At 38.3% G+C, this 27,574-nt stretch overlaps 1 protein-coding gene and 1 long non-coding RNA gene across 6 annotated transcripts; both read left to right on the plus strand.

The window, feature by feature from the left end:
* Positions 1-556: 556 nt before the first annotated feature.
* Positions 557-7,498, plus strand: LOC135614288 (uncharacterized). Its single transcript, XR_010487474.1, has 4 exons — positions 557-679; positions 787-842; positions 7,079-7,120; positions 7,210-7,498. It is a non-coding gene; the product is annotated as an uncharacterized LOC135614288 (long non-coding RNA).
* A 1,890-nt stretch (positions 7,499-9,388) lies between these two features.
* Positions 9,389-26,880, plus strand: LOC103986823 (crossover junction endonuclease EME1B). 5 transcript variants are annotated; one of them, XM_009404930.3, is made up of 13 exons: positions 9,391-9,780; positions 12,778-13,065; positions 13,169-13,245; positions 15,033-15,215; positions 15,288-15,441; positions 15,543-15,652; positions 15,920-16,095; positions 18,695-18,758; positions 18,854-18,972; positions 21,382-21,471; positions 23,387-23,501; positions 23,573-23,764; positions 26,482-26,880. In XM_009404930.3, the coding sequence occupies exons 1-12, from the start codon at positions 9,480-9,482 to the stop codon at positions 23,744-23,746; spliced, it is 1,851 nt and encodes a 616-aa protein (XP_009403205.2). In that variant the 5' UTR covers positions 9,391-9,479; the 3' UTR covers positions 23,747-23,764; positions 26,482-26,880. The 5 variants fall into 5 exon arrangements, with proteins under 5 accessions (XP_064967546.1, XP_064967548.1, XP_009403205.2 ...); XM_009404931.3 differs by lacking the exon at positions 26,482-26,880 and adding an exon at positions 24,064-24,454 and having other exon boundaries at positions 9,392-9,780; XM_009404929.3 differs by lacking the exon at positions 26,482-26,880 and having other exon boundaries at positions 23,573-24,000.
* The last annotated feature ends 694 nt before the right edge of the window (positions 26,881-27,574 follow it).

The raw sequence follows: 27,574 nt of genomic DNA on the forward strand, positions 1-27,574 counted from the left end.
ATAATAAAATTTAAAATTAATTTTTTGAATCCATCATCACCATCGTCAATAGTAGACTAATCGTTATCTTTGCCCTATATTATCACACGTAGCTCTCGTCACATCGTCTATAATTCTTGTGCGAGAATCTATCTGGTTGCTTATGGCCCTCACGTGAGGACTCATTATGACACTTTTATCATCGACCATGAAGGAACAATAAGATCTAGTTACTATGCTTTGATTGCTAATTGAATCCGATAAAATGGGACAAAAGAGGCAACCGATAGGACAGAGGGAGGAGGGCGATGTCAATGGAGGTAGAATGATAAAAAATAAATACTATATAAAATCTTTTTAAATTTTATATATTATCTAAAAAATTCTAAAACTTAAAGAGTTTGTTTCTTAAATTCGTCCTATATATATTATATTCATTTTACGAGTGATAAAAGATTGGCGAATGAGTTAGCTGCCAAGGCCCATTAGGAGAAGCTCCACAATTTACAACTGAGGCCCAGCTTCGCGTCGGTGCGTAAGAACCTTCTGGAGTTACTGGGCCCCGTTAGGGTTCGCCATCCCGTCCCTTATTTATACCCATAGCACCAACCGTCTCCCCTTGTTTCGATTTCGTATCGGACATAAAAAATTGGGGTTCGCTTTCCCTTCCTGTCCGAAGCAGCCATGTCGTCGAAGCAAGGTTAGTCTCTCTATCTTTCTCGTTCTCTCTCTTGTTCTAAGATCCGTGTCGTTTTCTTTGTAATCGCTTCTCGAGGATTTGAATCGATGTCCATGCGATCGTTTCAGGTGGAAAGGTGAAGCCCCTGAAGCAACCTAAATCCGATAAGAAGGAGTACGATGAGGTATGGTGGCTTCTTGATCTGCTCGACTCTCTTGTTCTTGATTCCTCGAGTTCTTATTTAACGGGAAGTGGGCTCTTGGGTTCGATGTTTGTTGCAAATTTGTCTTTCTTTCGTATTGATCTTTGATGTTGGCAATACGGTTTTTCAGTAGGATCATCTCTCTCTCTCGCTATCTATCTATCTATTATGATTTCCCTAATCGTTTGATTGATTCCTCGGGTTCTTATACAACGGGAAACTTGGATTTTCTGTCTGTGCTTGAATTGATGTTTGATGCCTAGAAAAGCGTTGCTTCTTAAGTTTCTGCCCTGTTCCCAATAGATTTCTCATAATAATTTGATTGATTCCTTGAGTTTCTGTGTGATAATGTCTTTTGTTGAATCTTGGTGTCTTTTTTCTTCAACTTTATCTCTGATGCCAAGAAAACCGTGATATGATTGTTTTCTACTGCTATTCTGCTATTATGACGTGAACGGTCAAACTCTGGTTTGGACGTAGGATTTTAAGCGCTGTACCTTATGGAGATATTATAAGGGTAAAGCAAACGAAGATACTTTGTTTCTTTGTCTCAAAAAAAGGTCCTAGTGGCTCTCATTTAATCTTAATTAAGCTTGTTTAGTTGGAGTACCTGAAATCCTTCGACCGCATAAGAACTAGTTAGTTGGTATTGACCCTGTTTGGCGATGCTGCATGTTAGATGTACCTTGGGATGATCGTGGGATTGTGGTATTCATACTTTAGAACTAAGATAAACTTCTGAGCAAATCATCTGAGGTGAGTGTTTAGTGAACTCAGCGAAAGGTTTTGAATTCATTTAGCTTTAAATGTTCTTGTTGTTATGATTCTTTTAACGTGGTTGTTTTGACTCAAGGTGTTTTTGGGTTATTATTGGCTATTAAAAACATGGTTCGTATTACCGGTCCATACCGGTGTACCAATCAGTTATCGGTTTGATATGTACTAAGCTGTACCGATCATATCGACACATGGTACACTAAGGTGTATCGACATACCGCTTGTATCGATCCTTTGTTGAATTGGTACATATTATCCGTACCGAGCTGTAACGGACAAACTTCTAAACAAGATGTTGGATGTTAATGCTTATGTCTGTCCGTTGTCTTTTGGCATGTTCATGCCTTGTACAGCAGGTAGAGGGGCGGCCGAAGGCTAAATAGTCTCATGTTAGTTGGGTTGGTGGCCTCTTTAGGCTTGTAAATAAAGGTTGTGTCATGTGGACACGTGCGAGAGCTTTTCGGTCTGTAATGGACCATTTTACCCTTTGTTGTGCCACTGTTCAGAGCTTGTAAAGTCTGTTTGTAATTTGCATTGTCTATGAAGTGTTTTTCGGACATGTTTGCTTGTGGATCCCGATCGAGGCGTTCTCTTTAACCCGTTCTCTCTTTTGTTGGTCCTAAGGGACAATGGGGGGGCTTCGGGGAGGCTGACCTTTGCGGACGGACGCGCGAGGGTGCCGCATGCCTTAGGCAAAACCAGCTAAGGTCGTGACATTATGGTATCAGAGCGGGACAAGCACTCATAGAAACACTTGACATGCAAACGTGGGGGACCTAGCGGGGCTGCGTTGAGGGCAGTCAGCACACGCGACCGTTTGAGGGAAAACGGGCATGGAGATGTAGGGAAAAGAGTCGCTCAGAGGAGCGGGCATCTAACATTGGCATTCAGAGGAATGACCAACCCTTCGCGCAAAAGGCACCACGAGAACAGGCAAACTTGGAAGAATGCGGAGCGCACAAAGGTTGGGATGGCTGAGTTTGAGCTACGGCTCAACGTTGACAACTTGACTTGATGGTGCTCAAGGCAAGCAAGGCGCTTGGCAAAGGATGAGACCATGCAAAGTGGAATGAGTTGCTCAGCGACCGAAAGAGTTGTGCAAAGCTCACAGAGGTGAGGGGAATTGCTAACTCGAAGAATTTGGTACTCATGCATGGGCTTGTATGCGGACGATGGAATGTTCGTGGCCATCCCAAGGCGGCCGAGACTCGGCGCCATGGAGCATTGAAACTTTCTCTTCGGCATGCAAAGGATACGTCCGGAAGAGGCTGAAGTGTGCAACGAGTTCAGCATGTTGCTAGGCCTTGAGGGGTGCAGCGGTGGCTGTATTGACGTGGAGGCGCAATCTAGCAAGTGCGTTTGCAGGAGGCAAGACATTGCACAGTTTGTTCAGCAGATCGGAGTAGTCCAAGGGGATGGTGGTCTCCGAAATGAAGAGAGATATTGCTCCAACGGGGTAGTTATCCAGGAGGGATAAGTCCCGGCTCTCTAGAGGGAGAATCATGTGAGACAGACCTCACATGTTGAGGAGGAGTACCTCAACAAACAACAACTCCACGAAGCTCGGTGGACTGAGCAGGCGGCGAGGAGTTGTCGCATGATCTCGTCGAGAGAATGGATTGGTGGATGCATTGCGAGATCAAGTGGGGGAGCGACCTAAAACAACTTAAATGAAGGCACACTTGGAGTCGATGTAGAGATCGAACTCAAGGGAGGGTTGACTCGTGGAATGGTGGGCGCGAGGGCCACCATCGACTCAATGCAAAAACGAGGAGCGGAGCAACTTGGGTGTAACTTGGCGAAGTACCCAAGCCGCATGAAGGGAGCCAGCATAGAAGTTGGAACATGGAGCAGAGGCACAGTGCTTTCCTTAGACAGAGGTCAAGGACATGAACTCTTGCAGAGGCAAGAGTAGGATCATGTTGTTCCATGGGTCCTTTCTGACGGAGCGGACTCATCTTGCATAGTGCCAAAGACGAAGGGAGCTTCGCGGCACATGCACCTTAACTCGGAGAAGCATTTGATGGAGGAACTAAGGCGACTCAATTTGCGGAGGCGAAGTTGGGTTCAGAAGGGCCTTAGCACGGGGCAAGAGGACGCAGAGGCGGGTACTCTTGAAGAATATGTCACAGTGTTGCCATTTGAGTTGCTATGAAGGAAGCAGTGCGCAGCGGAGATTGTGTTAGTAGGGGCAGAGGCCCAAGATCCAGACAATGGTGCACAGATTACAGTGAATTCGGTGGACTTCGAGAGCTACTAGGCGACGGACTGTCCTAGAGCGGTGCTTCATCTAGATGCGACCCAGGAGTGGGTGGATGAAGGTCGATTGCCAGAGGAGCGAACAAAATCGAAGGTGGAAGGGACCCTGCGATGTATTGGCAGAGGCCACACATGGAGGGTTCACAATTTGAGTTTATTCCACAAGGATCAGAATGCAATGGAGATGTCACTAGGAGGCGACATGGTGCAGCGGATCGTGGTGGAACAGTTCGTGGCAATGCGATACACACAATCTGTCCCGTGAGGGATGAGATCATATGGAGGTATGATCGAGAGCTACTGGGAGCTCCGCTTTGGTGAACAACACGACGACAGGAAGGGCTATGGATTCAAGGAGTGAAGGCCATGGTACCGCAGAGGCGGGTCTTCCGGGCGTGCACCGAATTTTGCATCGGATGAAAACCTTGGTCATCAGCATATGGGGGCTGGGTTCCACCAAGGGAAAAGTTCGAATGCAAGTACCAGCGAGTTCCATGGGAGGGACTTGATCATGCAGAGGTACGATCGAAGCAACTGGAGAGTTGGACTGCTCCAAAGCTCATATTCGCTTAAGGGAGCCCGACAAGTCAGAGGACAAGGTCGAGTAAGCGAACGTTGCTACCAAGGAAGCTAAGGAGAACAGAATCGGTGCAAACTCTACAACGTGATGGCAGAGGCCATGCATGGGAGTTTCAGTCTGTCTTTCCATCGACCAAACGGACTGCTTGGAGAACACAGAGGTGTTGAAGCAGGGGGTCAAAAGGGGCGAGGAAGCGACGACGAGTCCAGAGGGACTTAGCTACCCAAAATCAAGCATCAGTTAGAATGGAGGTGGACTCAGAGGAGTGCCACGGAGACATCTCTACTGATTGTGAAGAAAAGGGATACAGAGGCGAGGCGACGGATAGTAGGGCTATGGGCATGGCAGCGCCATGTTACCGCAGAGGCGGGACTTCCGTGCATCCCTTGCTCTCACGGAGGGAGAGCACTCGGTCGTGAAAGGGGCCGAGGAGGTGGAGCATGCAGAGGCAATCTTCAAGTACCGAGACAAGGCTGAAGGGCCGAGGCCAAGAAACTTCGTAAGACCGGTGTCAACAAGTTTCTCATCAAGATAGCTGTAAGTGAAGGACTTCGGGTCATGCAAGAGTGCACGACCAAGGAACGAAGCAGGCAGTACGCGGTGCTGTACCTTTGCTACTCAGTGGAGTAGGCGACAGGGTTGATGGAGAAGACGGTACAATCCCAGAGGCGACCTCATCTATCAGAGAATTACTCCAAGTTGGGGTGAAAACTTCCTGCATTCTAGAAGTTCAATGGCATTGAGAAGGTGAATCACAGTAGCTAACTCAACGCAAGGAGTGCAAACACTTCAAGTGCTTCAGAAGTGTGAGCAAAGAGCAGGCGAAGACCAGTAACCAGCTCGATGCATGAAGTACAACCTCGAGGAGTCGGGCGAAGTCAAAGTAACCTTTGCCTTCTTAACTCTTAAGAGAATGGGCGAAACCGAGTACCCCAATTCTCTTATCTATCCAGCAGAGGAGCTCTGCACAAGTTCAAAGACCCTTCGAAGATAATGGAAGACAATAGTTGTCAAATCCTCACCAACGGTGATCAGTGCTACTGACAGTAGATTGTCCGCTTCATTTCCCAACGAAATGCCAATCGAAAGCGGAAGTGATGCGAACCTACTTGGATGTGACAACTAACTGAAAGAAGAGTCAATGAGCAGATTTTGTGGAGGAATGACCCAAAACTTCAGAAGTTTGCGAGACGATGCTCGTTAAAGCTCCAACAAGCATCCACCCAGTTCAAGCAGCATGTGGAATTTTTAAGAGACTGACGCAGTAAGGATGGTCTTTTCCTTCATTTGGCGGATCCGCAGGAATCAACAAGGATCAACACAACTCAGCCAACCCCACACCAGAGTCAGAGTCATTGGTGAGTTGAAGCAGCATGGCGGATCAAAGATTCGACTGCTCAAAAACAGCAGCAGAGTGCAGCTGGGAGCCAGGAGGCGCATTGCAGCTGGAGCGGAAGATTGAAGACTCAGCAAAGGCGAAGAGTTGCAGTGTTCACAAAGGCTTCGACGAGGACGTCGAAGGGATAAGTGGGGGAGAATGTAACGGACAAACTTCTAAACAAGATGTTGGATGTAATGCTTACGTCTGTCCGTTGTCTTTTGGCATGTTCATGCCTTGTACAGCAGGTAGAGGGGCGGCCAAAGGCTAAATAGTTCCATGTTAGTTGGGTTGGTGGCCTCTTTAGGCTTGTAAATAAAGGTTATGTCATGTGGACACGTGCGAGAGCTTTTCGGTCTGTAATGGACCATTTTACCCTTTGTTGTGCCACTGTTCAGAGCTTGTAAAGTCTGTTTGTAATTTGCATTGTCTATGAAGTATTTTTCGGACATGTTTGCTTGTGGATCCCGATTGAGGCGTTCTCTTTAACCCGTTCTCTCTTTTGTTGGTCCTAAGGGACAATGGGGGGGGGCTTCGGGGAGGCTGACCTTTGCGGACGGACGCGCGAGGGTGCCGCACGCCTTAGGCAAAACCAGCTAAGGTCGTGACAGAGCGGTACATTTCGGTATGTCAAACATTAATTAAAAACAATACTCTTAACACTAAATTAAGCAAGATTTTGTCTCAGCTTCTTGGATCATGAGGATGAATGATTTCCAACTATAGATATGCTACCAATCACTCCCTCTTAACTTCTTTTCCCGTTTTGCTTTGTTATTCACCACCTGTCACTGGGAGCTCTTGTTACGATTCCCTGGGATTTGTAAATTTTATTTGATCCAATGAATTTGTTAGATTGAATGTGCTTCAGCAAAGACTCTGGATAGGTGCATCCATCTCTTGTTTATTTTTTCCCCTGCTTTTGGGGCAGCAGCAAATCCTATCATACTGATTTGTCTTGTTTATTAGGGCATTCTTTGCTAATTACTATTAAGAGTACATATGTGTTATTGAAGTCTGTGTCTCATCAATTTTGCTGATTTTCATGTCACTTTGAGGTGGAAGTCTTAATTTCCAAAACTTGAATTACAACTAGGAACAAATGTTCAGACGAGGTTGCTTGTTCTTAAATTTGCTGGCCCATTTACTTTGATATTATGCTAGTGTGTGGATTATAGTAATTCTGTGTCGTGTCTGACATTGACATTTTTGGGCTCTTTGCAGACGGATTTAGCAAACCTCCAGAAGAAAAAAGATGAGGAGAAGGTGAAGTTAAATTTTGTATGAGTTGTGGATTATCTTCCTAAATCAGATGAAAATTATTTGAATGGCTAAGTTTTACTTTCTTTAAACAGGCAATGAAGGAGCTCAGGGCCAAGGCATCCCAGAAGGGATCATTTGGGGGTACAGGTCTCAAGAAGAGTGGGAAGAAATAATGTTCTTCCTACTGTACTGCTAATTTAATGTTTGTCCACCTTTTCTTGGATTCTGATTCCTATGTGGTGATAAGTAGTACTTAAGATGCTCTATCAGATTCCGAAGCAAGTCGTGATATGAGATTGTACTGTTTGAGTCTCAGCTAGGCCTTGTCCTATGCATCATTTTAAATTATATATTCCCCATCCATGAAGTTGTTGCTGCCAATGCGCTCCTCTTTTTTGCATTTAACCCGATGGTAATGTCAAAAGGATATTGATCTGAATCTGAAAAAGAAACTGATCTACTTTCTAATCTCTAGTAATTTTCATCATTTGCATACAAAAATTTTGCGTGAACCAGTGCGTGCATCAATCAATGCATCTATATGGTGATGGAATTAAGGCTCTCTGTAACCCTCCTTTCTATCTCTTAATCCCTTTCCCTCCTTTCTCCCTGCTCATCTACCTTTTTCACTCTACCTCTTTTGAGGTTTTCTTCTTTCACTATGAAAGTCCTTTATAAAAGAGATAGTCATAATATGTATGTAACTTTAAAGGGTTAATTATATATTATTTTATGTAGTTAGATCTATCTAGTATTCTGATTTTTAAAATTTTAAAAAAATTATATTAAAATCCTTATAGTAGTATTCTGATTTTTAAATTTTAAAAAATTATATTATAATTCTTATAATTATGGAAATAAAATATTTAGTTCTAATTATTCTATCGTTATCGGTTTTATCGATAGAAAAACGAAAATGAAGGATAAAAAGATGATTTCAATGTTTGAGTTATATTTTCGATGGTAGTGGACGACAGCATCGTTGGGGTCACGGGTGACTATCGAGGATGAGGAGGGGACAACAATGATGAGAGGTGAGGCAACGACGTAGATGTCAATGTTTTGTATTTATGTTGGTGTCGCTTTGTATTTGCGTCGGCATTAATGCAAATACCGAATGTTGCATTGCATTTGCGTTGACGTAGCTCGACAATTATGTCGACATCGATGTAGATGCGATGAAAGGATCGCTCAATATTTACATTAGCGTTGACGTAGATGTAAATTAGTGAAATGGTCATTTAATATCTGCATTGGTGCCGACATAGATGCAAAGCAACATTGCCCTTCCTTGTATTATTATAGGTGTAGAGCATCAACATCTATGTTGTTATCTCATCTCTTGTCATTGTTCTTTCATTTCATCCATAACAACCACTTGTGACCCATAATAACGTCGTTGTTCGTTATCACTGAAAACGTAATTGAGATATTGAAATTATTTATTTGTTTATCATTTTGTGCTTCCGTCGAAAAGGATAAATGGAGCTAGATGTTTTATTTTAGATTTTAATGTAAATTTTTAAGTATAGGGACCATGATACTAAAGAAGTCTAACTATAAAGTTAATATGTAATTAGTCTAATTTTAAACCATGACAAATTTTGTTAGATTTTATTGTTTTAAAAGTATATGATCGTTTCTATTTTATCATTAGTTATAGCTATATATCTAAGCTTTTTTTTCCTAAAGAAAATTCATTTTAATATCAAACATATTTACGCTATCATATGATATTTTAATACTTACAATTTACTAATAATGTTATTTTTTTTTATATATATTTTATATATCGATTCACATTATTTTTCGAACCCTTTTTGCACCCTAAATTTGACTTATATCCGATCATTTTTATTTTGGCTCGAACCTTAATCCAAGTTGAAAGTAAAATTAGATTCATGTTCATCTTTCAGGTTAAGCGTTTGTTTCTTGATAGTACGATTTAACCTGACCTATCTCCCTCAGCCTAATCTGATTCTGATGCTAAAAGAACAATAGTTCGAAGCATGCTTTGATTTGCCAACCCTATCTGATCCAATCCGACCCATTAATCATAGCTCGGTTTTGGATCAAGAATTGTTGACCAAATGGCGGATCGGTTCGGGTTTAAGCAGTCACAATCCCTGCCCAACTCCGGTTTTCGGATGATCCGACTCGATAGTTCCATTTCTTTGGTAGGTCGGGTCGGGTTTATGTGACCTCGCTACGCCGACCGAACTCCGGTATCTTCATCGATCCGACCCGATAATTTGACGGGGACGAGCTTTTTGACACCATTGTTTCGCGCGATGGAAGCGTCGCCTGACCCTCTCCCAAACCCCAAAGATCCCCAATCTTAGAGCGCGTCCCGATCGCCTTTATGGATCGCCGGCCCCTGCCGCCGCCCGCAGTCGCCGTGGACATTTCGTCCCCTTCTCCCTCGCCGCGTCGTCCCAAGAAGAGGCAGCAGTTGAAACTCGGGGGAAGCGGAGGGCCGCCTCCGACCCTTGTCGTCATCGACGACGACCTAACTCCTCAGAAGGCCGACGCCACCCGCACCCCCTCCTTTGTTGCCGAGACGCCCCTCTCTCCTGGCTTCGCCTTCGATTCTGATCCTTCTGTTGTCAAATGCAGCCTTTCCCGTGCCAAATTCGGAAATGCTTCCTCAGATAAATTCGCCGGTGAGTTCTCCTCTTTCTTTAAATTAAAGACTGATTTTTTAGGTTTGGTTCTGCCTGCCGTCCCTTGTACTGGACGGTTGGGAGTTTGTCTTCCCGGTGGAGGGTGGGGTTTGATCCCTATTCCTTTGGAGAGTGCATTTCCTTTATAGGTGGTTGATTGATTTGATTCTCCTTCCTCAGTTTAAGTGGGATTAAATAGGTGTTGTACCCTGCTTGGGATTTAGGGTGGAATTTGTTTAGTATCTTTATCATTATGTTTATCCTTTTTATCTCCAAAAAATACGGTTTTGGTCAATCTCTTTTGAAGTTTATTTGTAAAGGTATAATCACACGTCTCTTCAAAATTTGCACTTTTTTTTAGTTTACTAGTTGTAGTCACTAAGTCCAAGTCCAATGGTTTGTATTGAGTTTCTCTTATTATGTAAAAGTATTTCTCTTTTTATGAAAAGTAATCAAGTTCCCGAGATAAATAAAAATGGAATAAAGAATGTACTGGCTTGATTTTGAAGCTGCCAACCTTGTATTTTACTTATCCAATGAGTTCTTGAGATTGCTCTGATGCTACTTGTGATTGATTTTGTATGCCACGAAACATTTTATTATTATCAAAATCATGATATTAACATTGGGCCCAAAAACTTACTCTTATAAATTATCTAGACACTGTCATACATGGATCTAAATGTGGGGTACTGATTTGACTCAATATGGATATACTTTTATGTCAAAGCTTATTCAGTAATAAAAATAAATTTTAAATACGTACAATAGCCATGTTGCATTTCATCATTGATAGACATATTGGCACATATCACTCTGGTAGCAGGCTGGCATGTATGGCAACATAAATTTTGATGTATTATATTCTTTGGAAGAGTGTTCTTGCTGGTACATTGGCCGTCTGAATTTTATTCAGAGGTAATTAGGAAATGAATGTACAGAGGATTTTTGTCTTTCTCATTGACTAGTTCTGATTTCTCTTGCAACTCTTGTACTTCTCCCATCGGATAGTGGTGTAAAACCTGAATTCAGACAGAAAAGTTTATATAGTCTGCATGATTATATTGGCGTTTTTGGACTCAAAGAATGTTTTGTATGCATTGTCTTCTGTAAATTAAGGTGAATATAGTAAAAACAATTTTTAGACTTCTAGTAATTGTCATCAATCCTTATCAATTAACTTCATCTTGGAAGTGATATTCACATTACAAATAACTCATAATGTGCATCTATGAATTTTAGTAGATAATCTGTATATCTAGCATTGATCTATCATTACAGGATGCAGTACAATGCAGTGTTCTAGAAATTAATATGCCATGCTGCAATGAATAGTTAGTCATAGTTTGTCACTGTAATTTATGTAGGTGTGATGCATCGGCTTCCCGTGTTTACTCCTGGATTTATTGATGGTATGCTTTAGTACATTGACACTGTACCCTGCATTGGTAGGATTCTCATCGACTGAGTTTGTTTCTTCATTTTTTATGCATAAGTACTGAGCCTGTTCGAATGTATTACTATTGGAATGTCTAGAAATTGAGCACCCATCTTGAGTGAGGATTCGCCTTACCGAACTATACTAGTGTACCAACTGGTGTCAATACGGTACATACCGATCCGTATCGACGTATCATGTGTCAATACGGCGGGCCGTACCAATGACATGGAAAAATGGAAGAAAATAGCTCCAATTTAAAAAAAAATAGAAAAAAAGAAGTTAGATTAGGGTTTTTAAATTGAAAATAAATATAAGTTTAATATAATTTTAGCAAAAATAATCTAAATTAGGAAAGAATAATGACACATCTTTTTTAGCCTTTAAGAAGTAGTTTTGTGGTACATTTCGAACCGTTCTTCTGTTGATATTAAATTATCTACAAAGAAATGATTTGAATTATTAGATTATTTTTTAAAAAACATATACTTAAATAAAGTAATCAATCGATGGATATGCCTGGTTCTACCACCAAAAATAATGACAGGACTCCATGAGCGTTGGATTGGGATCCTCGATCTTATGTATCTGTATATCAATTTGATATGTTTGTCGAACCCAATCCTGAGATTGATCCAACGATTTAGTATACTGATACACCGTATGCCATTGATGCATCAATGTGGTGCTGGTCATGGTCTGATTGTTGTGAACCACATGTGCCCAAGGTAGCTCTTGAGGCAAGGACGATTATAGCATGTATTGGTGCGGAGCATAGAGAATGTTAGAATTTTTACTTTCGTCACTGATCTGCTGCTCCGTATCATAAGATCGATCACCATATTGTTGCTCGAAGAAGAATGACCAACTATCACCGTACTGCTGTTAGCTGTTTGAGAGAGTTGAAACTGTGAGAATGAGAGAGAGATGTGAGTGGAAAAGGATTTGAGAGAGTGAAATGAGTTGAAAGAAATATGAGGAAAGGGTTTTTTAAACCTTTTCCCTTGGTTCAAATGATCAAATTGACCATTTAAAATAGGACAATCTTAGCCTGTGATCAGTATCGATCAAGATCCGATCGTTATCGATCGGTACTGACCTTGTATCGCTCGATACGAGGTTATGTAATGTGTATTGCTTGGTACAAGGTGGTCTGCATGGATCTGTCTGTATCGTCCATACTGAGCAATATACCGCGGTATGACAAACCTATTCTTGACTCTTGTATGTGGTGCCTTATATCATTTTAATGATAAGCATGCTTTGGTAATACTTCATTTTCCTTGTCTATTGTTTTCTTGTTTGCTTATTGGTACAGCTGCAGTGCACAAGCATGTTAGTAGTCATTCCTTGGTTGATTTATCATTTTTGTTATTTAACTCATTTCCTTCTTTTTGCTTCAAAGTTTAATTGTGGTTATCAAATGGTAACTACACTTTTTTCACTTTATTTTGATTGTTTGTCCACCAGATTTTTCTGTAAGGCCCTTTTTTTAATTATTGTGCTTGAGACGAATTAGTTGGGACTTACAACTTTGTTGTTGCTGTTGTTCTTGACAGGAATTACTGGGTTGATTTGTTTGGAATCTGATAATGAGTCCGAACTTGGTGCACATTTGGTAAATGTGAGCAAACAAGATACCACTAGTGCTTTTTCTACACCACCCGAGCATGCTGGGACGGATTTAAGATTCCACAGAGCTGTAGATCTAAAAGTTACAGGAGCAGAAAAGGACCATGACACATTATGTTTCCCAATTGATGATGCAGTTTCTGACAGCTACTATAAGAACAATAAAGATATTATACAGGATGGCAGTCATGGAGTGATTGATGACTGCATTGATGGTAACTCATACATATGTCTAACATTCCAAGTTGAAGCTAGGATTATACTATTAGTGTGTCACTTTCTGGTCATTTTGGTTTATAAAGTGAATGTGTTTTCCAGCCACTTCCAGTTTCGTACAGATTGTTGGTGCCAGTCCTCTGCATGGTTGCTGCATGGCTAAAGAAGCTCTTCTGCAGGTGATCCCATGAAAGTTCCATTTTCATCGAGTGTGTGCACAAGCTTCCGGATGTGGTACTAAGTACTTGTCAAAACACCAAATCATCACATCAGATATAGGCATATCTTTTGGAGTTTTTTTGTGAAAGGCCTAATTAAATAATTTTGAAAAGAACTATTTTAAGTCTTACAATAATTTTTGCTATCCATTTTTTGCTTCTTTTGCTAGTATGGCTAGTCTCTGCACTATTTGATGCAATGTCATGACTCATAGGATAATAGTTTTTGACATGCTGATTAAACTGAGTGCTATTATGTTATGTGCTTTTCCAGACAACTGAAAACTGGTGCTAGTAGTCTCTCTCTCTCTCTCTCTCTCTCTCTCTCGCTCTCGCTCTCTTTGTCTCACTCGTTCCAATTATAATATTTAAAAAATATTTGTACTTCATACTTCCATAAGTTGGTGGGGACTCTTACCACATTATATTGACTAAGTATGTCATATAAAGTATATGATATGACAGATTCCAAAACTGAATTTAGAAAATATTAGTCCTTGTTACCTATTATCTTCTTTATTGTTCTTGTCTATCAGATAATAAGCTGCATTTAAGTCTATTGGAGAGTGAAACTTTTAGTTTAAATTCGAAATTGTGGGTGATGAATTTGAGCTGTTCAATAAACTTCCTGCTGATACGAATTAAAATTTCTTGAAACATATTAGATGATGTCAATATTTTTAGTGCTCCAAAATTGTGCACTTAATGAGGGGATCCATGTCATTCATCTTGTTCAAGCATATCATTGGATATTCTAACTGGAGGGAAAGGAGAAAAAAAACTAAATATCACATTAAAGTATCACTCTTGATCTTCTTATATGATTTGGAATCAAGGAGTTAAATACTGGTACTGGTACTGGAACCAAAAGCCTGTTGGGCTATTCCTTGTACAATGCTCTGTAGTGTATCAGTTGGTACAGGCCAAAATCAATAAATAAAACAAAACAGAGAAGAATTAGGAGAAAAAAAAGCACTTGTACGTTTACCTCGTTACCTGTTGCTGTTGCTACTGCTTCTTCTCCTCCTCTTCTTCTCTCTCCTGTGGGTTTGCTTCCACCACCAATTTGGGAATAGTTTAAAACCACCTGAAAATTGTTGCAATTTGCTGGTGCCTTGAATTAAGTGGTAGGCCCTATCCATTTATCACACCAAATTGGGCTGGTTTGCCTGGCTCGTTTTGGTTTTAGCTGTAAAGTGTGGTATACCGCAACCATGGTTTTGTTTGACTGGTACATAGAACCTGTATCGCATGGTGTACCACTAATTTTATTTTCTTGATTGGAACCAATGAGTATACCTGTTTTTAAGGTTAACAATCACAGTGAGAGTGTAAACAACATTTACTTGTACACTTAGATTGCCCATCAACATTCAAGTAGTAAGATAACTCTTGTGATTAGATTGCCAGCTTTTTTGCCTCTTGCATGTCACTTTTTGTTACTTGGCCATTTTCTGCTCATGATAGTTTATATTAGTTGCTCCTTGCAGATTTATGCCCCTATGATTATTGTTTTTTATTGGTTTTATATTGTTTTCAATAATGACCTCTAAATTTTCTTGGACTAATTTTTCATTCTTCATATATATATATATATATATATATATATATATATATATATATATATATATATATGCCGGTATTTATTTCATACTATTGGACACACTAATTTCTGCTTTTTACAAGTCATTAATCATAAATTATACTTAAGACAGAACAGAGCTGAATGTTTATTATCTGCATTACAGACTGGAAACCACGGTGATGATCAGGATTGCATGTTTGATAAAGAAGATTTCACTGGAGATCAGAACTGCAAAGGTGTCATAGTTGATGCTAGGAAAAACCACAAAACTGAGGCTGATGAAAGAAAAAAGAAACTCAAAGAAGAGAAACGTCATTTACTTGAAGAAAGAAAACGACAGAAACAGGTTAGTTTTGAGTAAATTCATATTGACATTTGAAACAGATAACATAATGTGACTACAGATTTCTGTCTACAGCAAGAGAAATTGAAGAAAGAAGCTTTAAAATCTGAAGCAGCAGAAGCAAAGAAATTGGAGAAGGAAAGGCAAAAATGGGAAAAAGGGAAATTTGCATTAAAGTCTATCTTGGCTGAGATTGATGTTAAAGTTATCGAAAACGGGTCTGTTGGTGGTATGGTAAACATGTCAATTTAATCCTGTAAATAGTCATGTCATTGTTACATTATTAGCTTATTTTCTATTCCTGAACTTTGTTGTCCAAATTTGATGTAGGGCATCTTCTCACTAGGTTTGCAGAGAAAGGTCTATCTTTTCGTGTAACCTCAAATCCGGTTGAAAGATCAATCATGTGGAAAATGAACGTACCTGATCATATTGCAAAGGTAAGGTGTAGATCTTTTAGAGCACACTATCCAACACTCATGCTAATGTGTTACTTTGTTTCAAAGGAGTTACAGGAGAGAAAAGATCAAAAAGATGGTGTGATATAGACTGGGAGAAGAAAATTATTTTTAAAGCATCAATCCTGCATAAAATTTGTTGTACTTTTATTTAGTGGTATAATTTAAACTTGTTAACAATATGTATGTGGCTGCTTTTGCATAAAATTTGTTATTTAAGCACTGACTCTTCTTACAAATAATATGCAGCTTTCCCCTCTTGGATCAGAAGTGCCATACATACTACTTGTGTCTGAGGCAGAGGAATTTTGTGACCTTGTAATCACCGAATCCTTCTTTGACAGCATTCATAGAGTCCAAAGTCAGTACCCAACTTTCACGATATGCTATCTTATTAACAAACTAACGAGTTACATAAAAAAATGGTTAGTCCTGGGTTCTGGCTCATGTTATTTGTTCCTTCCAATTTTACTTTATTCTTGGCTCTTTGATATTTTTGCATCTACAATTCCTTAGTGGTTATTATATGTGTTCCATTTTGGTCATCTCCGAGGGATCAATCTTTGTGGAAATTTAATTTAGAAATGTGTTTTTTAATTCCTAATATTTTCAATATGCATACAAGAAATTATTGAGCATTCTCAGTTTTGTGGTGTTGGTTGGTAATTAATTGAAGCAATGGAGTTATTGTATTATTTGATAGCACTGTTACAAGAACTAATTCTGATGCTGCAGTTGGAATCTAGTAACTTTACTCAAATCTAATTTGATAGTAATTCTGATGCTGCAGTTTGATAGCACTGTTTCAAAATTTCATTCTAAATTTGGGTGGGTCACCTATTGGTCCTCTTGCAGTTTTCTTTTTCTGTCCTGTGTTATTATGAGGATTCTATACCATGTATTTGTCCAATTGTTAGGAATGATAAATAATGATTTTTACAATTTTATTGTGGGATTTTATTTATTTTTGCTGATATGTTGATCCAAGAACTTTATACGAGCTATCTTAAATTAGATATTTTTGCAGGTGAGAGACTATTTAAATTTTGTTATGTACTACCGGACCATGTAATATCTGCATAAAATTTTAGCTAAACATGATACAATAAAATGATTCTAAGAGACTTCTATTAAGCTTCACAATTGTCAGCCCTTGTTAGTATGTAGCCTGGAACAGGAATATTTGTGAGAAGGCCCTAAAATAATATGCCATTATGTTAATATTCTATTGCATTACAGAGGCTACTTTAGTCACATCTATACTAGTTACGTATGAGTAAGCTAGTGTAATCCATCTCTGTCATTTGTTTAAAGAAATATTGGTGATTTATTGCTATATGGTGATATATACATCACTGTCTAGGTTTTTGGTTTGAGTTCCACAATTCTATCAGCTCTATGCATAAAGAGAGTTGTTTTGATGGTTTGTGCCATTCTGGGCATTAATGTCTTGGCCATGTAGTTCCAATCTTGACTAATTTGATTTTAACTACTTTAGCTTGATGACTTGTTTTGTTTTGGTTGTTTGATTATGTAGGTCAAATATAACAATTTGCTTTGAAAAGTCAAAAAGGAATTTTTTCTTCTTTGTGAAGTTAAGTTTTTCTAGACCTGCTGATTTGTTTTGCCAAAGTTGCTGAAACCATCGAAACTAACCTATGCTAACTGAAACTGACAGTAGGAAGGAGTTTTTGTTTAGGATCAAATGATCCTGATTTGTTTTTGGCAGCTGCAACCGGTTTGCACCGACTAGTATCTAGCAGTCCGAGCACATGGATGGCCTGAAAATGTTTGTACCATGCAAAACCACTCGGACCTATTCGTATTAACCACTATCTACTGGTTTTGACATGAATCAGGATGTGAGATGTGGATGGAACTGCTTCCAATCGGTCGGATCTAGTCTTTTTTTAAACTTTGCACATTTAGGTTTTCTAAATTCTCTCATGAGTCATAGACACATGACTCCTATGGAGTGGTCCACGGCACCATAGTGTCACGGACAAACTTTGAAACAGGATGTTTGATGTAATGCTTATATCTGTCCGTGTCTGTTGGCATGTTCATGCCTTGTACAGCGTGTAGAGGGGCAGCCGAAGGCTTATAAGTCCCATTTTAGTTGGGTTGGTGGCCTCTTTAGGCTTGTAAATAAAGGTTGTGTCATGTGGACACGTGCGAGAGCTTTTCGGTCTGTAATGGACCATTTTACCCTTTGTTGTGCAACTATTCAGAGCTTGTAAAGTCTGTTTGTAATTTGCATTGTCTATGAAGTGTTTTTCGGACATGTTTGCCTGTGGATCCCGATTGAGGCGTTCTCTTTAACCCGTTCTCTCTTTTGTTGGTCCTAAGGGATAATGGGAGGCTTCGGGGAGGCTGACCTTTGCGGACGGACGCGCGAGGGTGCCGCACGACTTAGGCAAAACCAGCTAAGTCCGTGTCAATAGGCTTGCCCCTCGCTTGTGGCCTGGACTCCACTACCTGTCCACCATCCATCAGACCCATACTCATCCTCTCCCCTCTCCTCTGCATCCACTTCCTCTTTTCTTCCTTCGTCTTCTTCATTCTTTGTGCCTCTTACAGTCATGTATCCAAGATTGAATTCCTTAGTTCACACAAAATATGCAATATGCATAGCCATATGCCATGACATGAATCATTTTTGAATAATTAAAATATACTTTTTCCATCAACAATTAGTTTTTCTATTAAAATTCTCACTTGCCTGTTGAACAAAATGGCTACTGAACATGGACAGTGTTTGAGTCTTTGAGAAATTGGTGCTTGATATTCTTTTGAGAGCTTAAGCATTCTATGAGTTTCTAATATGTGGAGCTTGTCTATGTTGACATGATTTGAACTTTACTTTTTTGAGCAAATATTTGCTTTTATTTGAGCTTATTCATATTGTTTTTGTTTGTTCCTCTATTTGCTGCAAGTTTTCTCTGATAAGTATCTTTCTTGTCTCCTAAGATTTTTATATCTGACTTTTCAAAGTACTTTTAGCATGATTTTTTGTTTTGTCAGTGAACAGAATCAATACAAAAATCCATCAAATGCTAGCTGTTGGAAATGCCCACCTGTTGAGGAGGTCTGCATCTTTATCAAAATTGTTGCTCCTGAGTTATTCATGAGTTATGTTTGTTTAAATTATTTCACCTTTAGGTATTTGAATTTTTTTTATAGATTTTGTCAAAGTTGACGACTCATTACTCAAACGTGCATTCAAGGCAATGCATAGATGAAGCAGAATTAGCAGAACATGTTGTTGGCTTAACATGTAGCCTTGCCAATTGCCAGTTTAGGTAAGTTTGGGCATTTGTCTCCTAATCTTGAGTTTCAAAAGTATTTATTTGCATTTGTACGCTTGACAATATATATGTTGTTTGAATGGGCTGGCTCGAGTCTCAAAAGTCGGCTTGAGACCTGTCTTCACTGGAATCAAGCTAGAGCTGGATACAGCCTGTTCATTCGGTTAACTTCAATTTGTTCAGGCCAGATATTTGGATTATGGTTTGTCAATAAATATAAGCCTGGCTCTGGCAAAGATTTAAGGCTAAAGATGGTGAAGGATGCTGATATACTTGTAAGCTTATATTGGTTGATTGAAGTAGTTATTAATATTAGTTGGGATATTGAAAACGTGATATCGACATTTGTTAGGCCCTCCAACAAATTTTGAAAATAACACCTAATTTGCCTTTCTACTGCCTCAATCAGCCTTTGATTGCTGCTAGAGTACCAAAAAGATTCTCAAGAAGGCAAGTGAAATTTCATCTTTCTGCAATGTATCAGTCGAACAAACTGCTGCTCTGGTACAGGCATATTTTCTTGCCCAAAGTTTGGCTTTTGCTGAAATATGATTCAGATAAAAAAAAATTCAAGTGTAGAAGATCCGAATCAAACTTCAATCAGATTATTTTAACCTCTGAACTGACTCTGCAAGTATCAAACTGTAGGCCACCAAGGGCATATATAGGAGTTGCTACAATAGTTCACAAATTTGTTTGAAGAATGAAAGGCTTACCTCCAGCAAGAGATCATGATTCTGGGATTTCTATATATCTTGCCTCCCGTTAATGCAAGAGTTAATTGATATCCTTATGTATAAAAAACTTGAAATTGAAAAGCAGGTGAAGAAGAGTGATACGATTACCCAGGATTTCTAATCTTCCTAGTTTGCTTGTTTAGAAAAAAAGACGAAACATGTTGATTTTACATGGATTACAGGAAATTGAACCACATCATTGTACAAGATAAATATTTAATTCTTGTAATGGTTAAATTGCTAGATGAGCTAAATCGAGTTTGCCACTTTTCTTAATTGGACTTGGATCAATCTATCATTAGACTCAAATCTACTTGGATGATTTTGATTAAACAACTTAAAGAACCCACAATGAGCACTATGAATTTTGGTTATGCCCTTTGGACTGGTCCTAAATTTCAAGGGCCTATATGGGTGATTGTTCTTTTTACCCTTATTATGTAGATATGTGAGTAAGACATATCATTTGGAGTATCTCAGGAGTGTGCTACCAGTATCAGAAAGAAGCAAAATTTCATTTTAGAGGATTATTAACTCTTGGGGCACAATATTTTTATTCAAGCAGCAGCAATTTATTTTGATAAGGTGAAAGCAATGAACAATGGCCTAGACCAATTACCATTTGAGATCTTTGCACAATTTTTCCATAGATTCACAGCATTCTTGAAGCATTACCTTGTCACTCCTCTGCTTTGTATTTAGGTCAATATACAACTTCAGTGCCAATCTTTCCAGGGATTTTGGTCTGCTATAAGTGACCATCAATTTTTTCATATTCCACACTGGAGGTGGATGGACAATTAATTTCTCCTCTAGATGCTGCAAGGTCTTCATCGGTTTCCAAGGATAGAACTCTCTTGACAATCTCTACCGTATTGATGTCAGGATAATGGATGTCATTCTGGGTATGCACTTATTTAACAGAACAATTAACTAGATTTGATAGTTGGACACCATAATTATCATCATTATAATAAATGTTCAAGTGCAATATTAGGGAAGTTGAATTTCTAGCAAGTATTTCTATCCGAAAAATCAAGATTTCAGTTTCTGCCACATGCCATCAAATTGGCAACAACACATCAATGTGAGTCAACGGCATTACTTGAGCCTCTTGACTGAGCCTGGGAGTCAATGACTCATTCTTGGATTGTGTACATGGGTTTTTATTTTTGAGTTTTGGAGTATAGTTGGATTGGACAATAGTAGGCAATTGTAGATTATATATTAGATATTTTTATCAATATCGTTTTAGCTTTTCTTTAGATTTAATCCTCGGGAGGCATCTATACCAAGAATTGGATAAGTGCTCCTTAAGTGCCATCTCAGTTCCACCTACCAATAACTCCATTTTAAGAAAGGAAAATGTTTTTGAAAGGTAAAAAATATGTAGAACTTAAATTATTCTGGACCTTTTTCAGTTTTTAGGTTAAAAAACAAATATCTTTTTTATAATGACTTGGGTTACACTAATTTGACTAAGCTATTCTAGTAATTAATGATGTACAACTTAATCTTGATTTGTTTGTATCTTGAATTTATGTTTATCTACATATATGCTAGTAGAAATTTGGCATTAGGGATATGCTTATTTTTCTGGTTGATTATCATTTTTCCATATTAAAATTATCTTTAGATTGCCAATGAATTTTCTAATTATATGCAGAAAGAAGTTGACTTGGCTGTCAGTACATGCTAACGGGTCCATTGTTCCAAAGGATTTCATTGACAAGAATCTGACTAAAAAGAGTGTCTGGTATAACATGCTTTATGTACTTTCTATTCAACAAGTAGTTACATACCTGTTAGTTCAATGTCTTTTTATTTATTGCTTTGTAGGAAACAATTTAAGAGTAGCACCCTGTATATTCGTCGTACTAATCCTGTTTCGAAATGTTTAGTATCATAAATCAATTGTTTGCTGTGAGATTGTGTTGTCAAATGGAATACATTTGATTGCAGCCATCATTGTTCTCTTTAGGATTTTAATTCTTTGCTGGAATATGTTATTTTTATTGCATACTCACATTCATATGTGTAGCAATGCGTTACTTTCTTTTTCTGTTCCTGTTTTAATGAACACTTCTTATATGGCCATTGCCTCGTTGTAAGCCTAGTAACAGAGTTGATTTGGTGAGTTAAATAAACAGAAAGATGTACTTACATATTAAATTAAAATATTAAAAATAATCCCTTATATACTTTTTCAAGTGTGCAAAACTTTGACGTCTAGCTACCTATACCTAAGAATCAATTACAATTCATGGTTTAGATAGTTTGGCTATTTTGGGGTTATGTTTTTCTATTTTTGATACAGTGAAGCGGGACATGAACACAGACATGACATGATATAAGCTTGCTGAAAGGACTAATTTTAGAAAAGGATGTATTTTGTAGAATTTATTCACTTTGTGATCATTATATATATAATTTATAAGAAGCATAACAACCATTCACATAGTTACCTTGGACTGATGAAAAGAAATACTGAATTCTATGTCATATTAAGTTCAAAAATGTGGGTTATACATATTGTCAATCAAGGTTTCAAGTTTCGGTTTGAGACCGATAATGGTTTGTGGCCGGACTGATACATATTGGCGTGCTAAAGAGAAAGAAGTTGCTAAGAGGGGAGGAGGAGCGTAGAGTTGTTGACAGTCAACGTCCTTACTGTTGATGGTAAAAACAACTGTCTAACTGTCAACGACAGGGCTGTTGAGTCAACAGCTGTCCAGATTTTGAAAAAAAAAGTACTTCCGAACCTGGCCAAGTAAAATTCTCCGGTGTGGGTGCATGTAGATATTAATTAGTACATACTGGACCAAGCAGTTCTTGAACCTTGTGAATATTCAATGTCATATAGAAGCCTTATGTAGATGATAGAAGTGACCTACCATGATACTACTGCTAGTGCCGGAACTCTCTGTTAATTGACAATCACCCAGTGATGGGAATTGTAGGATTGTGTAAAAATTAAATTATATTTGACTTTTTCTCTCAATAGAGTTCATAAGGCTAAAAATACATAAATATGTTAAAATGCCTTCAATTTGTTAAAATGATGGAATGGTTTCTTCAATTTGTCTTTTTTTAGATCATGTTTATGCTCTTTAGATAAATATGGACTGTCCACATCTATTCTGACAATTTATCTAATGGTCATGAAATCAAAGTTAGTCGAACAATTAGATCCTGGTTCCTCTGTAGTACTTGATTAATTTTATAATGAACAAATGTTTTACATTATGAGGCCCACTGCCATGGAATGGTTTTACATTGCACTTGAACTTTAGTGGATCTCGACTTATCTATTCACAGTTCAGAAAATAATCTAATATATCCTTTCTGTTGCATTAGCAATAGTTGTTTTTTTAATGTTTATTTGGAACAACTTAAGATTAGTTTAATGTTAGTATTAAAGATGGGTTCTTATGATATGTCCTGTTAATTCATTCCTGCATAATTTTCTTATTTCAGATTTATGTGGTCAAATGATTTGAACTCTTTTCCCTCTCGTTTTGTTCTATATTGAACCAATCTGCAACTAACTTATTTTTGTGGAATAGTACGGTCTTAGCATTGCAATTTTGTTCCTATTCAGATTTTTCTTGTGTACTGCTGCACTGATGTAGCTGGCCGGCTCTAATTTCTGAATTACTTTGCTTTGCCAGGTTGAAAGCACTAATAGCCATTCCCAAAGTGCAACCAAGACATGCTGTTGCCATTTGGAAGAAGTATCCAACTATGAGATCCCTTTTGAATGTATACATGGACCCAAATAAATCGGTTGGTACTACCACTAGGATATAGTAGTTTGATTCAACAAAGCCAAGGCTGACTTTCTCCCATAATGTCAGGTCCATGAAAAGGAGTTCCTGCTTAAGGATTTGATGGTTACGGGGATTGTGGGAACGGAAGACAGGAGGCTAGGTGAGATTTGTTCAAAGAGAGTGTACAGAGTTCTTATGGCACAAACTGGAGGCATAAAAACTGATGATGTCGAGGAAGGAGCCGACTTTTTTCACTGTTGATTCTGCATTCGTATGCCGGTAAAATCTGCTACCATCTCTTTTAGGAATTGTTATAGCAGATGCATCTTTTAGGAATAGTTATTACTCACCTGAGTCAGGAATTGTGTATAAGTTATTCGAGACAGAAAAAAAAAACAATAGGTTGCTTGTTAGATTTTCTTTTTTGATGTTGCTCTTTGTTTTGTTGATATTGGGTGTTCTAAATGTACCAAAAAATTTCGATTAATGAATGGTGGTCAAACTAACTTAGTCTATATTTGTTTTATGATTGCATATAATGGTATAGCATATGATGGTCGAATTTTTTGCTATTGTAGATCAATGTGATGACTTCTTCGAGATGGATCATAGAAGCTATGATGGATATGTTTCTAATTATAAAGAAAAATGAGTGTTTTTAAGTAGGAGATCGAGTGCTACATTTGACTTCTACCCGTTTGTTTTATGGAGTGGTTCGTATATTAAATTCAAAGATTCATAATGTGAAGGGCTAGCAATTTCTAGACTCTTAACTCGATGGAGGAATCTGCTGATGCAGCACATAATAATGTGCTGATTCTTTTTTTCCTTGCTTTCTCCGTACCGCCTATATGAATCGGCACGTTTGGACGCTTTTAAATTGTGTTGTAAAGATTTTAGTCGATTTATGATGGTTATATGAGTATGTCATTATTAACTTAGATTTAAATATGAGTTGATTTTTGAAAGGCAAATGGATTAGTATTTGGGTCTAATTAGCATGAGGACTCATGAGAAATTATGTATTTTGAGTATGAATATTGATAGAGGGTGAATATTGATCTTGACATTGTTGTTAGACCCTTGAAGGAGGGCCTCAGTTCCCTAGTGAGGTGGTGAGGATATTGATTGATAAATAAGTTTTGACCTACTTTAATTTTTTTTGGGACTCATTTTAGAAAAATAAATTTGTATGAGCTCACCCGCAAAGTGAGAGTCATAATGCTCGTGTTGATGATGACAAATGATGTTTTATCACTTTTTCACGGATAATTTGACTGTATTAAAGAGGTAGGACGATACATCGTGTTCTAAGTAGTAGTTTGATTGATTGAGTGTACCATTTAAACATTTTATTCGATTACCTGATTCATCGTCATAGATTCATGCAGATTATTACCTTCAATTAATTAATGGCCTTAATCTATCTTATATGAAATAACATTTCTAGTTAAATCGTCCGAAATCATGTTTTCTTTTTCTATTTTTATAGTTTCCAGTTAAATTGATTTTCTTACCATGATATTTTTTTATTATCTTCAGCAATATCTATAGTAGTTACATATAATTATTTATTTCTTTTGACATTTTGCCATCATATTGAACTCAAGAAAGCTAATTTTAGAATCCTTAAGGTCAAGAGAAAATAATAATAATAATAATAAAATCCTCCAATCACATGCAATAAAATTTTCTTTTCGATGTTCGGATGTTAGATTGCTTGTTCAGAGTCTTATCATAACTCGTTGATTGAGGATTGTAGTGAGATTTAAATACATCACTTTATTCTTTCGGCCAAAAACCATTACCATACGTTAATATCAATCGAAAGGGCCACAATACATTAATTAATTACATAAAAATATATAATATTTGAGGAGGCGAATTAGTACCAAATTAGTTGTCTGAAGTTGCCAACCTACCTACCTTATTAGACATGTCTTGGAGTCGATGACAACATTGTCTGCATCTTCTTAGATATATTTTGGTAAATCAAAAATTCTATTAAGGTGTCACATGAGGGGGTTAATTATCCGATTGCTCATTTCCTTTAGTTAGACATCCTTAATATTCTAGTCCTTAAACTTAAAAAATTTATATTAAAATTTATATAGTTATAAAAGTGAAATAAAAATATAATTTTACTAGTAGTGGGTGATGACGGTGCCAGACGACAGTGTCATTAGGTCTGTGGGTGGTTGATATTAATGAGGAGAATAACATTAAAAGATGAGAGTCATTCTGAATCTATGTTAACATCGTTACAAATGTTGAGCAGCCTTTCGTTGCTCGATAACTACATCGACGTTGACGTAATGAGTGATTCTTTCGTCATTTTGTATTTGCATCGGCGTCAATGTAGTTGCCGAGTGATAAAAGGGCCACTCAGCATCTGCGTTGGTGACTCCTTCATTGCTCAGTAATTATGTTAACGTCGATATAGATGTAGAGCGACGTGATGCAACTTTGCATCTGCATCGACGTCGATGTATATGACAAGCGACGTCGCTCTGTATTTATATAGGTGTCGATGCAGATGTAGAGTGATACTTTTACTGCTTAGTAATTACGTGGACATCGACATAGATACAGAGCGACTCTCATGTCTCTTCGTCGCTCTATCATCTACAACAGTCACCTGTGGCCTCTAGTGGCGTTATCGTTAATCACTACCGACTGAAATGTTAAAATTATTTTTATATTTTCATCGATAAAATCAATGATATTAAGATAAATTAATCTAGACATTGTACTTTCATAATTATAAGATTTTTAATATAAATTTTTAAAATTTAAAAATCAGGATGTCAAGGAGGCCTAAGTACTATGGAGAGTTAGCGCTAGTTGAGATATGATTTATATTTTTATATTCGTAACATATTTTCTCGTGATGTATGAGAGTAGAACTGATCATCAATAAATATTTTTAATCATTCCTAAATAGATAAGATATTATGAGTTAAATCATGATTAGATGAGATAAGATATATTTGCAGTGCAATGCGGCGAATCCAATCCAATAGGTTGGGAGAATCACGGCAACTTCCCTCCCAACATCACACACGGAGCATCCATGCACCCACTCCTCCTGCGGTCCCATCATCTCCTCCCCCACCTCTTTTATCTCTCTCTCTCTCTCTCTCTCTCTCTCTCTCTCTCTCCCTCTCATCTCAATTTAATGCCTCTAACATTGCCCCTTCTTCCTCGTTCGTATCTCTCTCTGGATGCAGACATATAGGGAGGGGATGGAGAAGTGCAGGTCCTTCCCGGAGATCTCATCTTCCTCTTGTGATGGGTTTGGGTACGAGAACAGGTCCAACTCCTACAGCTTCAACGGTCCCGATGGGAAGGGCGCTGGGTTTGCGAGCTCCACCGACCCCGAGCTGAAGAGGAAGCGCCGGGTGGCCTCCTACAACTCCTTCACCATGGAGCGCAAGCTCAGGTCTTCGGTGAGGAACAGCTTCAAGTGGATCAAGAACAAGTTCACCGACGTACTCCATGGATGAATCTAAGCACATCTCTCCTCTATAGCAGCACCCTCTGTTCCTTCCTCGTCGAAGCTGTTTCATCCAAGTGCTGCTTGTTCGGGGTTGTCCTGTGCAGCTACTGCTGCCTGTATGGGATTAGATCATGATGGTTTTCTGATGTCGTGTGAAGGTTAGGCTAAACTTCTACTGCTGTCTCTTCGGTATCTTTGTTTTGGATGTGTTGAGTTCTTCGAGTTCTTTAGACAAATTAATAATTTAGCAAACAAATACTCATCTTTGATATCGCTTTTAGTTGCATCATTAATTAAGATTAAAATTGTCTAATAAGATTAAATTAGTCATATCCATAGTTACGTCGTTAATTAAGATTGAAATTGTCTAAGAACGTCACCCAAGTAATATCGGCTTATATCTTAATCTCGACTTGCACAGAGATAAAAATGTTTGAAAAATGATCATCCTCACATTCATCTTTCTAACTTTATAGACAGAGAGAGAGAGAGAGAGAGAGAGAGAGAGAGAGAGAGAGAGAGAGAGAGAGAGTAAACTAGACTAAGAGTGACAACAAAAGAGAAAATTTTATGCTTATGATCCTCTGTTT

The sequence above is a fragment of the Musa acuminata genome, chromosome BXJ2-6, assembly GCF_036884655.1.
Source record: "Musa acuminata AAA Group cultivar baxijiao chromosome BXJ2-6, Cavendish_Baxijiao_AAA, whole genome shotgun sequence".
NCBI lineage: Eukaryota > Viridiplantae > Streptophyta > Magnoliopsida > Zingiberales > Musaceae > Musa > Musa acuminata.

Bases quoted from the DNA above. Each gene is read 5' to 3' on its own strand.
- LOC103986823 (XM_009404930.3), top strand. From the start codon at position 9,480: ATGGATCGCCGGCCCCTGCCGCCGCCCGCAGTCGCCGTGGACATTTCG. The intron at 15,653-15,919 runs GTAAGGTGTAGA...AATAATATGCAG, and splicing joins TACCTGATCATATTGCAAAG to CTTTCCCCTCTTGGATCAGA. The intron at 18,973-21,381 runs GTAAGTTTGGGC...AATTATATGCAG, and splicing joins CTTGCCAATTGCCAGTTTAG to AAAGAAGTTGACTTGGCTGT.